The sequence below is a fragment of the Echiichthys vipera genome (assembly GCF_963691815.1).
Source record: "Echiichthys vipera genome assembly, chromosome: 3".
NCBI classification, from domain to species: domain Eukaryota; kingdom Metazoa; phylum Chordata; class Actinopteri; order Perciformes; family Trachinidae; genus Echiichthys; species Echiichthys vipera.
The window spans coordinates 30,833,150-30,848,123 of NC_139828.1; the positions used below are offsets into that span (position 1 = coordinate 30,833,150).

General features: G+C 39.7%; 1 protein-coding gene across 1 annotated transcript in view; it reads right to left on the minus strand.

Annotated features, from left to right (window-relative positions):
• The window catches only part of nlgn1 (neuroligin 1), a gene marked incomplete at both ends in the record, with an annotated part of 377,856 nt that overhangs the window by 235,841 nt on the left and 127,041 nt on the right, over positions 1-14,974 (minus strand). The window contains one exon of the mRNA XM_083911487.1: positions 4,683-4,835. Within this exon, the coding sequence (XP_083767613.1) occupies positions 4,683-4,835 (153 nt within the window). The remainder of the gene's footprint in view (positions 1-4,682; positions 4,836-14,974) is intronic.

Here is a 14,974-nt window from a genome sequence, read left to right on the forward strand (position 1 = left end):
TACACTGATGGCAGAAGCTGCCATGCAAGCTAACATCTGCCCATTAGGACGCATAGCACAACCTTCAGGAGCAACTTGAGGTTCAGTGTGTCTTGCAATTATAAGCATGAACAAGCAAATATATGGATGGATGGACAACCAAACAACATAATGCCGCAAGGCTCAATTGTCTCTGGTGTGGAGGCAAATAAAATTCACACATCCACATGTTAATTTAGTATGATGTCCCAGCCAAATTAACAACATTAAAATACTAAAAAGCTTGTACGTGCATTTTCACAAAGGTCAGCTAATAATAGATTATAGACAATTAGTTCACATTCTGTATTATTGCATGTTAAAATAAATCAAAGTAATGAACTTCAGTAGATGGACCAAGAGTAAAAATGTTTTAGTCGATCCACAAGAGAATCAATGATAATACCTCAGACAATGTTAGGGAATAAATGACATGTAAATGTATGTTTTACTTTTCTCAATAGTAGAGTATTTTTGGCAGTGGAGCTATTACTAAACAGTGGATGACTGACTGGAAAGCTCAGCAGTTGAGTCTTACACCTACTGTAGCTGAGTACACATTCTCCCTGTGTCACTCACACACATGCATGTTTGGTGAAGTATAGTCGTAAGCTTTTGTCCATTGCCAGAAGGGTAAACACAAACAAATAAGGTCTAATCTGAGAGCAAACAGCCGTGCCTCATGTTAACCAGCAAGGATATGGTTTCCCTCAACACCATGAGGTCTGCAGCAGTTAAGAGCTCAAACATCAGAAACACACAGAGAAAGAGACACCTGGTTCATGACCTGGGGATCCTGGCAACTCCAACATAACTAATAGTTAGACCATGTGATTGTTTTACTTTGTATTGTTTACCTTTACTTTGCTTGTTTGTTTTTTGAAATTTTCATTCACTTTTTTGTGATGTCTCTATTATATGATGGGAAGAACAATTGGTAAACATTATGTTTTAAATATCTGAAACTATCCTTGTCATCTATTTGTGGTAACAGTTGCCTTTAGCCTTGTTTCTCACAGGATGAGAACAACTGTCTCCCAGGGGAAGTCCTATAATTGTTTGACCCTTGCTGTCATGATAATAAAACAAAGAAAACCTTCAGTGTTACATGTTGTGTCAACAGCAAATGCACATTTGGTTATTTATTGACAATTCATTTAAAAACATTTTTTTTTTTTACTGCTGTTCAGTTAATTCTATGAAACAATAAATCATGTGAGCATCACTGTGTAATGCTTCTAGACATTATCTTTTAGCTTTTGAAAAGGCCATGTTGGGTAAAGTGAAGATTAACTGGCTGTGAGTTTTGCACTGTTGCCTTAACAACAGGAAGGTCCAGGATTTGAATCTCAGCCCTGAACACACACAGGTTTTGGACTGTGGACTTGGAGATGCCCACAGTTGTGAACCTATCAGTATTTTTCACAGTATATGCTAGGGTTGTCACTTTTTACCCAGAATTTGGACATTCATTCAAACTGTTCAAGTGTAATGCCAGTTTTGGAGCAGTTTTTTTCATGTGTGAACTATTAACAGAGTTAAGTCGCTAACAGCCGGACGTGGCTAACACTGATTTATGGCATTACGGCGAACGCATTAAAACAGCTTTTATAACCACTAATACTGCTCAAAATAACACCAAACCTCTGCAGTAGCAAGAGTCCCTACATATAAAACAAAGCACCAATGGACTCCTTCCTTGGACTTGAATTGACTTTACTATGAGAGGAGCTGGTACCGGGGCCAGTAGGTAAGTCTTTCAAAACTCTTTTAATAAAGTCTAGGTTCACTAACTACGTTGTTGATGCTTCTCTCTCTTCTCATGCTACTGCAGATGTTTGGTGTTTTTTGAGCAGTATTAGTGGTTAAAAAAGACTTTTTAATGATTTCAGCTTGCTGCCCCGAGCTAATAAGTGTTAGCCACTTCCGACTGTTAGCGACTGTTAGGAACTCTCCATGATTTCTCCATTAATAGTTTATACAAGAAAAAAAAAACATCTCGATGGCTTAATTGACATGTGCAGGTGTTGAAAAAGACAATGGGATGATTTTATGCCGGAATTACAGTTTAATGTTTAAAAAATTCAAAATTAACCATTTCAAGTAATTCCGCCTCATGATCCAGCAGAGGATGCTCTAAATATTTACTATCATCTTGACTTGTTCTATCAGAAATGTTGTTTGCTAAAAACTAGCGAACTACACAGCAGACAATCGCAAAACCAACGCACCTGAGAAGCAGAGTGTGGAATTATGTACTTGTTCCATAGTTGGCAAAGTTACGGACAAAGATAAGGCTGTTGTTTGTACAGAGCAGCTGTCTTACTCCAAGATGAAAACAACCTTGCAGACTCACCTGCAGCGCTCACAGGTAAGACAAAGGATGCAGCACAGGTGAGTGGAACAGTGTTACCTGGTAGGAGCGGTACTAATTAAATGTAGTATTACTATCCTGATGCATGCATGATACAGCTGTTAAAATGTATATATGTAAAAATGTGTGAGACTGGTGTAATGTTAATTGTGTTGTCCTAAATAAAGCCTAATCATTACTCAGTGTTTTGGTTAGGTTTAGAAACATACTCAGGAACAGAAGGGGAGACATTTGTACCTGTTTCTTAGAAAAAGTGACAGCCCTAGTATGTACTGTATCCCCATGTGTACACAGCAGTTGATGCATATGTTTGTTCTGCACACTTTGATAGAATCCTGCCCCCTTGTGACCCTGAAAGGGAATAAATGGGTATTGAAAAGGTATGAATGATTGGTAACTGCAGATGATGAAATACAGCATGGTTTTGGCAGGGTTTGAAGGTTTCTGCGGGGGGTTGTCCATACGGTCACTGGCTGACTGACGTTGACCATAATTGCTCCACTGGCATCTACATAGTTCACGTTTCTATCACCTGATTCCTATTTGTCAGGAAACTTAACATCAGAGTGTTTCATCAGATAATATGCAAGAAAGCAATAGGCTTTTCACTGATACTCAGTATTTAAACAAATCTAAGTCATGCAACAGAGAGCAGGGCTTGAATAAGTGATAAGAGAACACCCTCATTGCAGACCACCTGCAGAGAACATTAATGTTGTGTGTCATGTTCTGTGTCTGCCAGCAACATGTCAAAGAATCGCCTCTCTGCTTTAATCTTCACACACACAAACATAATATGCACACACATATGCCCCCCGATGAATGGTATTCTAGTTGAGTGAAGGGCGGATATTGCCCTATATCTTTATTCCGGTGTAGTTTAATAAGATAGAGAGAAAACCCCCAGAAACCAAAACAACGTGGGAATGGAATCCATTCCCTCCATCCAAACAAATGACAGCACAATCTCCTTTAGGATGGAGGCAGTGAACCTTTGTTTCCGTCATCTGCCGCAATATAACCCTGCCCTCTGGGTAAGGCCGTGACATCCATACACAGGAGAAAAGGAATTAGGAATTAGACTGATGAGAAAAGATAAGATAGACGAGGAGGGAAATGGAGACGAGTGAAAAAAGAGGGAGTGAAGATCAAAGAAGACATTGCCATAACAGATTAAAGGCTACTAAGTATAAGGAACGAGACAGGGTGAGTTTAACAGGGCCAAATCCCAAGTGTCAGCTCTGCAATAGATGTGTCATTTTCAACACATGCATTTATCAGTACAGGAACAACACATTATGTATAGTCTGTCACTAAACAAGTTAAGTGTACATCATCAAAACGGAAGCTGATATATTACATCACAACAACAATGTTAGCGTGTCCAACATCTGACAAAGTGTTTCTTTTCAAGATAAGTTGAGTTGCTAGCATTATGCCCACGCTATTTCAAACAATATCTGTTTCTGTTGTCTCACACAGCACTGGTAAGTGTTATATCAGTATCTGCTCAACACATTAATTCAAACAGTGTACTTTGCCTTTGACCTTCAGAATATTGAAGTGACAACAATAGAGGAGGACGATTCACAATCAAGAACCTGAAAGATTAAAATCCTGCCTTTGGATATAAATGTCTGAACTCTTATCAACAAAGCAGTTTGAGCGGTTATCAGGAGCAGAATCCAGTTTGAACCATTCATAAACAAGAACTCAGGTTCCTAAAAAGGAACCAGAATCACATTAAAAACTCTGGAATATCACCAGCAGCACATTCAGTCACCAAACTCTGGGATGTAACCAGCAGGACACCAAAAGATAGCCACACCCAAAGAGATTGATGTCCAGAAAGATTCATCCTCAGTTTTAGCCTTTATGCTAAGCTAAAGTTACTGGAAAATACCATCAGCCGAACATGTAATCACCAAAAGAGATTGATGCAAATAAAGAAAGAAATATTTCCAATCTTAGCCTTATGCTAAGCTAAACTCACTAGAAAATGCAAGCGGGATCAGCACATGTACGCACCAAAAAAGATTGATGTAAAGAAAGAAAAATATCCCAAATTTGTTCCTTTATGCTAAGCTAAAGTCACTCAAAAATACCAGCAGCAACACATGTAATCAGCAAAAGGGCAAAGAACGAGAGAAAGAAAGAAAGAAAGAACTTGGATATGTGATACTGTATATAGCCTAGCCTAAGCTACTACAATCACCAATAAAGGCCAGGCAAGTAAAGACAGAACAGAAATAACATGACAGTGTTTCATACATAGCAGCAGGATCCTTACCTAGGACGCCCAGACGGTAGTTGACAGTTATGACAATCACATTTCCATAGCTGGCCAGGATGCTGCCATCAAACATATTCCCAGTTCCTTCCATGTAGGAGCCCCCATGGATGAAAACCATCACCGGCTTGGGGCTTCCACTCTCCCTAATGTCTGGAGGAGGGGGGAAGAAGAAGAGGAAGAGGAGGAGTTGGAGAAGGTAGAAGGCCTGATTAGATGACAGATTGAAGGTGACAGCCAGAGATGACATTTTAATACTTTAGGGGGCTTTGGCCACCTCTTTATTTTTTTCCTGAGTCATCTTGGCACACTGGCTTTTTAAAATGGAGACCTTGTTAGTTTGAGGTGTCAAACCATTAATTTTTCTACATGTAGGCTGTGACATGTTTGTAGTGATTGGAAATTGTTATTTATTTATTAACCTATTTTAGATCCATAAAGGTGTTAATGAAACAGGATATTTAAAGCGCAGGGTTTTAATTTTCCTCCAGGCAATGGGCTGTCAACATGTAAGAGTGGCAATCTAAGCTGTCATATAACGTTGAGGTAAAGCTTGTGCGATTAATCTGGAAGAAAATATTTAAAAATGGCATATTAGGTTGGACAATTTTATGAAAAAGCATTGATTTATTGAAACTTTAATTTACATTCAGGTTAGCACTTCATAGTTTGCCTTGAGTTTGTGAATATAAATGCATGAGAGCACTTACTGGCAGCAGGGGAAAATGAACAGAACTGAAAAATGAATGGGACACTTGTCTTTTAAAATAATTGAGAGCGTTTTGTTAATATGAAGGGCATGATGTTGATTTAGATTTTTAAATTACAGCTCAATCCTTTCCATAAATTACAGTGCAATGAGACAGTAGCTAAATAAAATATACAGTGGATGAAGACTTTTTTTGGCATTTTTGGCAAGCATACCTTTCCCCAAACCTCAGAAACTTTGATATGAAACATATAAGCCACCCTTCAGCATCTTTGTTTTACTGACAGCAAGAAGTCAAGTGACTATAATGAGCCACAAACTCCTCTGAGGGGTGGATAATTGGGTCCTACACACACAGGACTCCCACCCATGAGACAGTGGTTTGTGTCTCATCCCACGTGAAACTTAAACGTTAAGTGTAATTCCGGTGTAAATCACCCCATGTTCTTTTTCGGAATGTACACACTTATATATGTGTGTAAACTATTAACAGAGTTTATACAGGTGGCTAAAAATTATTAGCTCCGGGCAGTATGGTGAAGGCATTAAAACGTCTTTTTTAACCACTAATACTGTTCAAAATAACACCAAACCTCTGCAGCAGCATGAGAAGAGCCCAGGCACAGAAAACAAAGCATCAATGGGCTCCTTCCTTTTGGATTGACTTTGGTAATCCACTTGAATGGACTTTACTATGAGAGGAGCTTGTACAGGAGCCAGTAGGTAAGTCTTTAAAACACTCTGGGTTCACTTACTACGTTGTTGGTGCTTTTTTTTCTGTGTAAGGACTCTTCTCATGCTACTGCAGATGTTTGGTGTTTTTTTTAGCAGTATTAGTGCTTAAAAAAGACACTTTAATGTCTTCACGTTACTGCCCTGAGCTAATCAGTGTTAGCCACGTCCGGCTGTTAGCGAATGTTAGTGACTTATCCGGGATTTCTCCGTTAATAGTTCATTTACGAAAAAAACTTGATGTCTCAATGGCTCATTTGATGTATGTAAGTACCTAAAAAGATCATGGGATGATTGTATGCCGGAATTTTCACTTTAATCACATAATAGACATACTTAATTTCACCCAAACCACAATCTTTTCCTAATCCTTACCATGTAGTTTTGTTGTACAAACCTAACTATTCAGTTTTGATGCCTAAAAAGTAAAAGTAATAGTTTTTTTTTTAATTCACCACATGTGTTTTAAACTGTGAGCTCAAGAAGTTGGCGAGTAGGGAATGAGAAGGGGTTGCAGCATTTGAAAAACATTAACATTCAACTCATCTCTGAGTTGCAGAAACATACAATACCAACATTTTTATTCTGGCTACTGGGTTGAGAAATTACTGATACTGCAATAAAGCAGAAGCGGTGTTTCTGTTAACATGGGAAGACTGTGATTTTAAGGTAAGGGGAATGTTGAGCCTGCTGTTCACAGACAGTAAAAAATGTGTTACATCTGGCTGATTAGAGTGGAAGAAAGGAGGGCTGTATTGTAAAGCTTTAGCCCTGACGTGGTTTTAATACTGGCTGGATTGTGAGCAAAAAGGATGAGAAGACTTGGGGAGATCTAACAACGCGCGTTCAAAACAAGGTTTCACTTTCATCTTCTGGATCTCAGAGATGAAGCTTTTCATCTCGCTTCCCTAACTATCTTCATCAGTACATGCAGCAGCACACATCGTTTATCCCACTGATGTTTTACCACTGAGGGACTCATGTCCACAGAGAGATCAGTGAGTCTATGCAGAATTAAAAATGAACCAAGCAAGAAAATAGAAAAGTGTTGCCTCCAAGACAAGAGAATAAAAAGACCCTCAGTTGTTGAGGGAGCATAAGAGGCATAAAGAGAGTGTTTGTGTCTGCAGGTTTCCCTACAGTGTGTGTTTAAAATACTCACACAGACAAAATAATGTAGAAACCTCAGGGAAGAACTTCAATTCTGAAGGAACTTGATCACAGTAAAAATCACTGCTAGGAAGGTGGCTGAATTAGGCTTTTATTGTGTAAGATTCCTTAAATGAAGTCTTATCTTATCAAAATACTATATTCTTATAAAAAACAATAATCAAAAAAATTCAAATAAATTATGAGTTTGCTTCCACTTTATTTTCTTGTATATGACTAAATATAACACATTACTGAGGAAACAGGACATTATGAAGCAGAAATGGAAAGGGAACTAAATATTGCAGAAATCTTTTTTTTTTTTTTTACCAACGGTGAATCACTTGGCAAAAGGAAATGAGGTAAGAGAAAAGAAAAGTCTAGCAGGGAGTTAATATGAAGCACATCTAGATAAAAGGCCCTCTCCTTGTGTGTGTGTTTTGTGTGCGCACTATGTTTGCTCTTCCCTTTGTTTCTCCCAGTGCAGAGCTCATTACATCACTTCTATCATTCCCTGTCCTCTGTAGTGTTTTTTTCTCCTAGTTGTTCTGCTACCTCTTTCACAGCAGGCTGTGGCCACAATGTAGTGGCACATCATAACTCTCCTATGGAAGGATTCCAGAAACTCCTGACAAAAAAGGTCAGGGGATGTTGAAGGAGTGTGTGTGTGTGTGTGTGTGTGTGTGTGTGTGTGCGTGTGTGTGTGTGTGTGTGTGCGTGTGTGTACCTCCCAGTGAAGATATATGTGTAGCCGGGCAAAAGGAGAGGGGGGAAAACAAAAAGGCTCAAAGCATCAGCATGTCATTGAAGATCAAAATGGAAATGTTGATAATTATGATGATAAGAACGATGACAGTAGAAATTAACGATGGAGGACAACTAGGGTAGTGATGATGTTGACGACAGCGATGACGGTGACCATGACAATGATGTTGATGAACAAATGATAATGCTTGTGGCATTATAGTGGTGAAGATGATGCTGACAATTATGGCGCGGATCATGATGATGATGATGATTATGATGATGATTATGGTGACAACAACTTATAGCATTGATAATAATGCAATCACGATGGTCATGACGATGTCAGTCGTAAAGGTGGCCATAAAGCCATATACAACCATAAAGCTGTAGATGATGTTGATGTTAACAACGACCAGGTGGTAGTGATGATGAAGATGATGGTGAAAGCATTGAGATGCACCGATCCGATACCCAGATCGGATATTGGCTTCGATATTGACTAAATTGCTGGATCGGATATTGGATGAATGAGGCCAATCCAGCATTCTGATCCAGTCATTTCTTTTTTTATTAATATCAAACACAGCAAGTTAATTAAGCCATTGTTTTTGAGTTTCAAGCAGCTGCCATATTTTATATTACATTTTAAAATATCTGTTTGTAGTGCACTTTATATGGAAGTGTTATTTATTTATTTTTGCTGCTAGCCGCAGACGAACCCTTCTGACCTGGGTATCGGTGGAGCAGCCAGCGAGGCGAATCTCAAGCCATAGAAGAACCCCTGCTGCTGGGTGCTTTGTCACAGTGGTGTTTGATACCAACGAACAAGGCACCGTTGAGTGTTTAAAACTGTAAACCTATCTGAGGCGAAATAAAATCCGAGAACAAGGGCTCTAGTTTTGTTTGATTTCACAACATTAACCATTGTCCCTAAACAGCCTCTGCAGTTTAGCATCTCTGCAGTGCATAGGGATGCCAAAGGGTCCTATAAACATTTACTACCATTTAGGCAGAGTAGGGCAGGTCATGCCTTTGCTATCCTGGAAACAAAACATTGCCTTTCATTAGCTAGCTTTCCTCAGTAAAACACATTTTCATCCATAGTAAAGTGATCAAATGACATTTTTTTTTTTTTTTACTCAGATCTGTTCAAACATTGTGGAACACAGTACTGTAGCATTGTGGAAATCAAGACGTTGTCCAGCTTAGAAACGGAAATAGTACTTTGAAAGGGTGTTACGTCCAGACTTAAAGACCTGATAACTTTATGCAGAAAATAGATTCTCTGTTACTAATACTAGTACAAATGTCATCAATATCAAGTACAACACCTTTAAACATGATTAGAAATGCTTATAGCTAAGCACTTAAGCTACAGTGTGGCTGTAATTCACTCAAAAGGTTTCCAACATCAACATTCATTCATTCATCTTCAACCACTTGTCCCTGTTGGGGTCGCAGGGACTGGAGCCGATCCAAGCTGACATTGGGCGTGAGGCAGGGTACATCCTGGACAGGACGCCAGTCTATCACAGGGCACATAGAGACGAACAGAGACAGACAACCATTCACACCTACGGGCAATTTTAGAGTCATCAATTAACACTTGCATGTCTTTTGGATTGTGGGAGGAAACCGGAGAACCCGGAGAAAACCCACGCAGATACGGGGAGAACATGCAAACTCCACACAGAAAGGCCCCGGGAGCCTTCTCGCTGTGAGGCGACAGTGCTAACCACTACACCACCGTCTGCAGCTAAAGACACAACCTGCTTACCAGCTGCACTTTTCCAAACACCATGGCCACTACTTGAGTCAGAGATGGAGAAGAAACAGAACCGTTAAATCCTTCTTCCCTGAAGACACCGGCATGCCTTCCCCATGAGTAATGGGAATAAGGAATGAACAGTAAAACGGGTGGACCATCAATGTATGAAGAGAACTGGATACAGAACTTGAGGCAGAGCTCTGTTCATTATTATGAAAGTTGCCTGGTGGTGCATGAAGCAAAAAAAAAACAATTTCTGCGTTTAATAATACCAGGATGATCCGCACTACATCCACACTGTTGGGTGCATATAGCAGGAGCACTAGAGACCATCGTCCAGGGTTTACCCCACCTCATGCCCGATGTCAGCTGTGATCAGCGACCCTAATAGGGACAAGCAGTTGAAGGTGGATGGATGGATGGACTAGAGACCATTCAAGTCAGCACTAACTTGAATGGTGATAAAGTAATTTAATGATGCTTTTCTAGACTTTAAAAATGTTGTTGAACCTTCATTTCATAGAGGTTGTGATGGTGGAAAAAAACATATCCAAAGTTGCAATTCCCCAGTTTGGCCACTTTGTCAAATTGACTTCAGAGTCAGCCGCACATGCAGGGGGTTAGTAAAGTCATGGTGCATTTAAGTGCACCTTGTAAACTCAAGCTGTTGTTGTAAAGTACTGCCACTTATTTATCCCCAAAGGAAAGGTGAAATTTGTTATTGTTGTAACATTTTAAATAAATTATTTCAATTTGACCTTATGGCCTTAATGTGATACATTAATATGGCAGTCATATAATGCAACTATACTTGATACAATGTAGCCTAGCCTTTTAAAGTAAAGTTATTTCATGTTACCATTTTAAAAGTATCATATTAGCACTGGAATAATTGAAAAACCCACACATTACCCAACTCCCAAATCAGTACTTGTATCAGCAAGTACTCTGAAAAAAAAGTGGTATTGGTGCATACCCAGCTTTTTGATGTCTCACTGTTTCGTGTACAGTATGTGTATACATTTTCTCAAGTACTGTACTACATGAATATATTCAATTCTGCCGCAGCAGGATACATCCAGCACAGCTTCTTTTTGTGTTCAGCACTGAAGGTCAGCGGCAATGAGGTGAGGATAGGATAAAATTGTCTTGGCAATGTTGGCGCATTTGATGGATTTACCTGAATTTACTGGCTTAACCTGAATTTTATGGCTAACAGGTCTTGGTGTATATTGAACACACTGTACCTTAAGGGTTTAAGTTTATGCAATCCAGCATGCTCTGAGTATGGTTTCCTGGGATCCTTCATTGGCTGCCACAGCAAGACTCAAAGCCCAAAAAAAATTAAGATCTAAAAATCTCTGAATTTCATCTCATTCCATAATGTGTGGAGTAAGGTAAATTTGGAGTGATTACAGTAGTTGTATGAATTAATTTGTCATTTTAGGGTACGCAATCGAAAAAAAAAAATTTTTTTTCTCTGTCGTTCTTAAAAAGTTTTCCGCACACGAGTCCTCGGCTCAAGAAATATTTTCGTCCACATGAAACCAGTTAAACCGGATCAAACGCTGTAGTACACATGCCAGGCCTGGATGTGGAGCTGTAACTGCCACAGAAATACACCAACAACAGAGAAGAAGAGACGGGGAGACACACACCGGAGACCTGCTCTCCAAATCTGGAGACTTCTTAAATCCTCCTCGATCCTAGAGAGAAATATGTCCCTGTTTCTGGTGTTAGTGGAGACTCTTGTGGTGTTTTGGTCTCTGATGCACCAATCACTCTGCAGTTAGTCTCCTCAACGAGCAGAGGGTGCTGCTGTGAGCCCCTTCACCGTCCCAAAGCACTCACAGGCGGGCCCTTTCGCACTAAATTTAGAGACTTTCACACCTTCTTAGCAACTTTAATTTTAAAAAAGCGACAAGCGACCAATTGTGCGACTTATTCAGACCATCAGGGAAAAGGAATAAATTTGTGGTCGGCCTATTTTTAACTTTAAATGATTTTAGTTTTAAATAAAGGTTTTGGGAAAAAGGTGGGAACGTCCAACCGTCCTCCAGGGATTCTTTCACAGTGAGCAGTGAGATGAAAGCCTGCTTTGAGAAGAGCTAAAATGAGATGCAATCTTGTAGTGATTCGACCATTCAATCTTTCCCAGGAAGAGTGTTGGTGAGGGTGAGTTTGTCAGAGGATAGGTACCATGCTGACATGGAGTAGATCATTGCTTCCTCAAAGATGAGGTTATGATCAAAGAGATTCAGGTGCTTTAGATTTCTCTGAGCAAACCCTGAGAGATGCCCAGGGGCTATTGCAACAACTTTGGCATCCTCTCTCTCTCTGCCGATGTAGAGGACTTATCAAACCAACAGCAGACACAAGGAGCAGAGGTGTTTTTTTTTTTATCCTGGCAACAGCCTTTTGCTGCAGGCAGTAAAGCCATTGGGACTCTCCGTAAAAGCAACAGGAAGAAGAAATGATGCCCAGTGCTGAAAGCTTCCACATGAAATGCTTCTGTGTTATCAGTGCAACTGGAACTCATTAGAGTACATATCCACTGGCATGTGTTAGATGGCATGAGTACGAACTTGTAATGACTGTAATGATTTGATTGGCATATTTACTTCTGCCATATGCGACTGAATATTTGCTTCACATAATTACATTTGCATATAGGGTCAGCTATATTCAGGATATTCGGAAGTGATTATTCACCTAAACTAATACATTGTGTTTTATCATATTTGCTTTTACTTAGTGGTGGGACACGATTAAAAAAATGAATCTACCTAATTAGAGGCCTTGTAATTAATTAATCGCATATTAATATTCGACACAAGAAGCACCATTTTTCAATTTAAAGGGATTTTGATATATGACTTTATATATTATGAAATATAAAACATTGCTTAGAAACGGTATATTCAAGAAAAGTCAAAACCAATAATATCTTTGACATAAAAGAAACAGTTTAACAGACTGCTTTTTCTCCATGTTTTCAAAAACACAGAAACAAAAATTATCCATCAACTAATGTCCCTCCAAGAGCGTTGTCTGTGCTAACGTTAGCTGCAGCATGTTCAGCGTTGTCTGTGCTAACGTTAGCTGCAGCATGTTTAGCATTGGGGTGGAGCGGAGGCTGAAGAGCTCCGGTGGGAGGTAAATTTTTACACAGCCATGCTCTTGTCCATGTTTCAATTTGCCTGTGTTGTTTCTTAAGTTCAGACCAAAGATTCACAACGCAACTGTTTTCGAACATTTCAGGTTAGAGTTGCAGTGGTGTGAACTGACCTGTCTCATTGCTAATGATGTCATCGCCAGCGAATCAGCTCGTCAAATCGCCAGCTGCTGGTTATAGAACGTAACACACGTCACCTGTTGCAGCTGTAGCAAGCTTCTCACTACCTCTGTCCTCATTTATATTTTATAATGCTGCAAATTATATTCAGCTACAAAACAAAGCCTGAAAAGTCGGAGGTCGGAATGGAAGTACAGAGAGGCGTTGCTATGGAGATGATACACCGTCTCGTATCGTCGAACGGGCAGGTTTCAGAACTTTGCAGACCTGCACGTTGCAAGTAGTTTAGTAGTCTTTGGTCTGAACTGAACTTTAGAACTCAAATGTCTGCCCACTGAACCCAGCAACAACTCATCTCGCTTCTCATCTGTTTGATTTCTCTTGTGTTGCTTCCTGTGTATTATGTGTCAGGCGGGAACTTGTGCAATGAGCAACGTTCCGCACTGAGTGCAAAAATAAATTGCGATTAATTGCGTTATTTTTTTTTCGCATTATTTTTTCTGTAATTAATTATTTTAAGTCCCAGCCCTACTTTTACTATACTTTGAATTTTAACATATATGTGTATTTTAGCCGTGATGCTGCTCGAAATGACAAGACCAATCAATGACTTATTGTGGGACTGTCCTCACCAGGGTCATTTACAGTATTTCCAATATTTTAAAGTACCTATGTTTATCTAATCCTGAAGTGATCGCGAACGGGAGAGTAATTATTGTCCTATCTAAGGCCGAGTTCATGTTGAAAGAGATACCATAATAAATTACCAAATACCAAGCATTATAATCCAACTCAGGTTTACAGCTAGGGAAGCTCTGACATCAAAGGTCAGACCTTAAGACAAAGGCAGTTCTTTAAGGTAATTAATGAAACAAAAAAATAATACAAGTAGTGTTTTATGGTGCATCGTTTCAACCACTTCAAACCAGACTATCCATCCAAATGGCTGTATCAATTTGGCCTCATCCCAGTTTGTCATACAGATTAGAAATTCCTCATGAATGGTTTTTGGAACAGTGGTTTGGATTGTTTAGGGTGTGTGTGTGTGTGTGTGTGTGTGTGTGTGTGTGTGTGTGTGTGTGTGTGTGTGTGTTCACTAGAAATGCTCGCTAAATCATTAAGCTGCGTTCACACCAAACGCGGTAGACGCAAATTAAGGGGCAACTCTACATTGAAAATCAATGTAAATGGCGCAATTGGGGTGGCGGTGGTGGTGCGAATGAAGCGTCTAGTGCCTGGAGCATCTGGAGTGACGCGAATATAGTTGAAAATATCAAACATTTCAGGCAGCAAAGCACCACGACATCCAATCAGCATTGAGATTGCGGTAAGCATCATCTAAGTTCTCTGTGATACATCCAGGGACTCACCAAAGCCACAGTTGTTGCAGTCCTTAGGGGAAATCAGATATAATGGATATAATCTCATGGATAAAACTATGAACTGTGGAATGCAGTGATGTGCCTTTAGGCATCTACTGTATTCTGCCAGAAATCCAAAAGAAGAAGAAGAAGAAAGCCGTCAGTGCAGAGTGAAGCGTATCCGTAGAGTATAAATCACTGACAGTCTGATCTCAGTACAACACAACAGCTCTTTTAAGAGCCACACACTCAGAGTTATTTTCTTTTTTTCTGTTCTTTTAAAAACATTCAGATCCCTTGTTAGCACAAGCATAACTTCCCATTTAGCACACAGGCTAAAACGTAGGCTGAGCCGGGGGTTAGCTTCAGTTAGCTAGCCACCTTGGCTGCTACCTGCGATTGAAGTGATGAAGCACTGATCAAAAATGTGAAAAAAGCAAGCAGTGCGATACAAGAGTCTCGAGCGAAGTATTCGCATTTATCACATTTGGTGTGAATGCAGCTTTAGGCTGCTCTACAGTAAACTCTGTT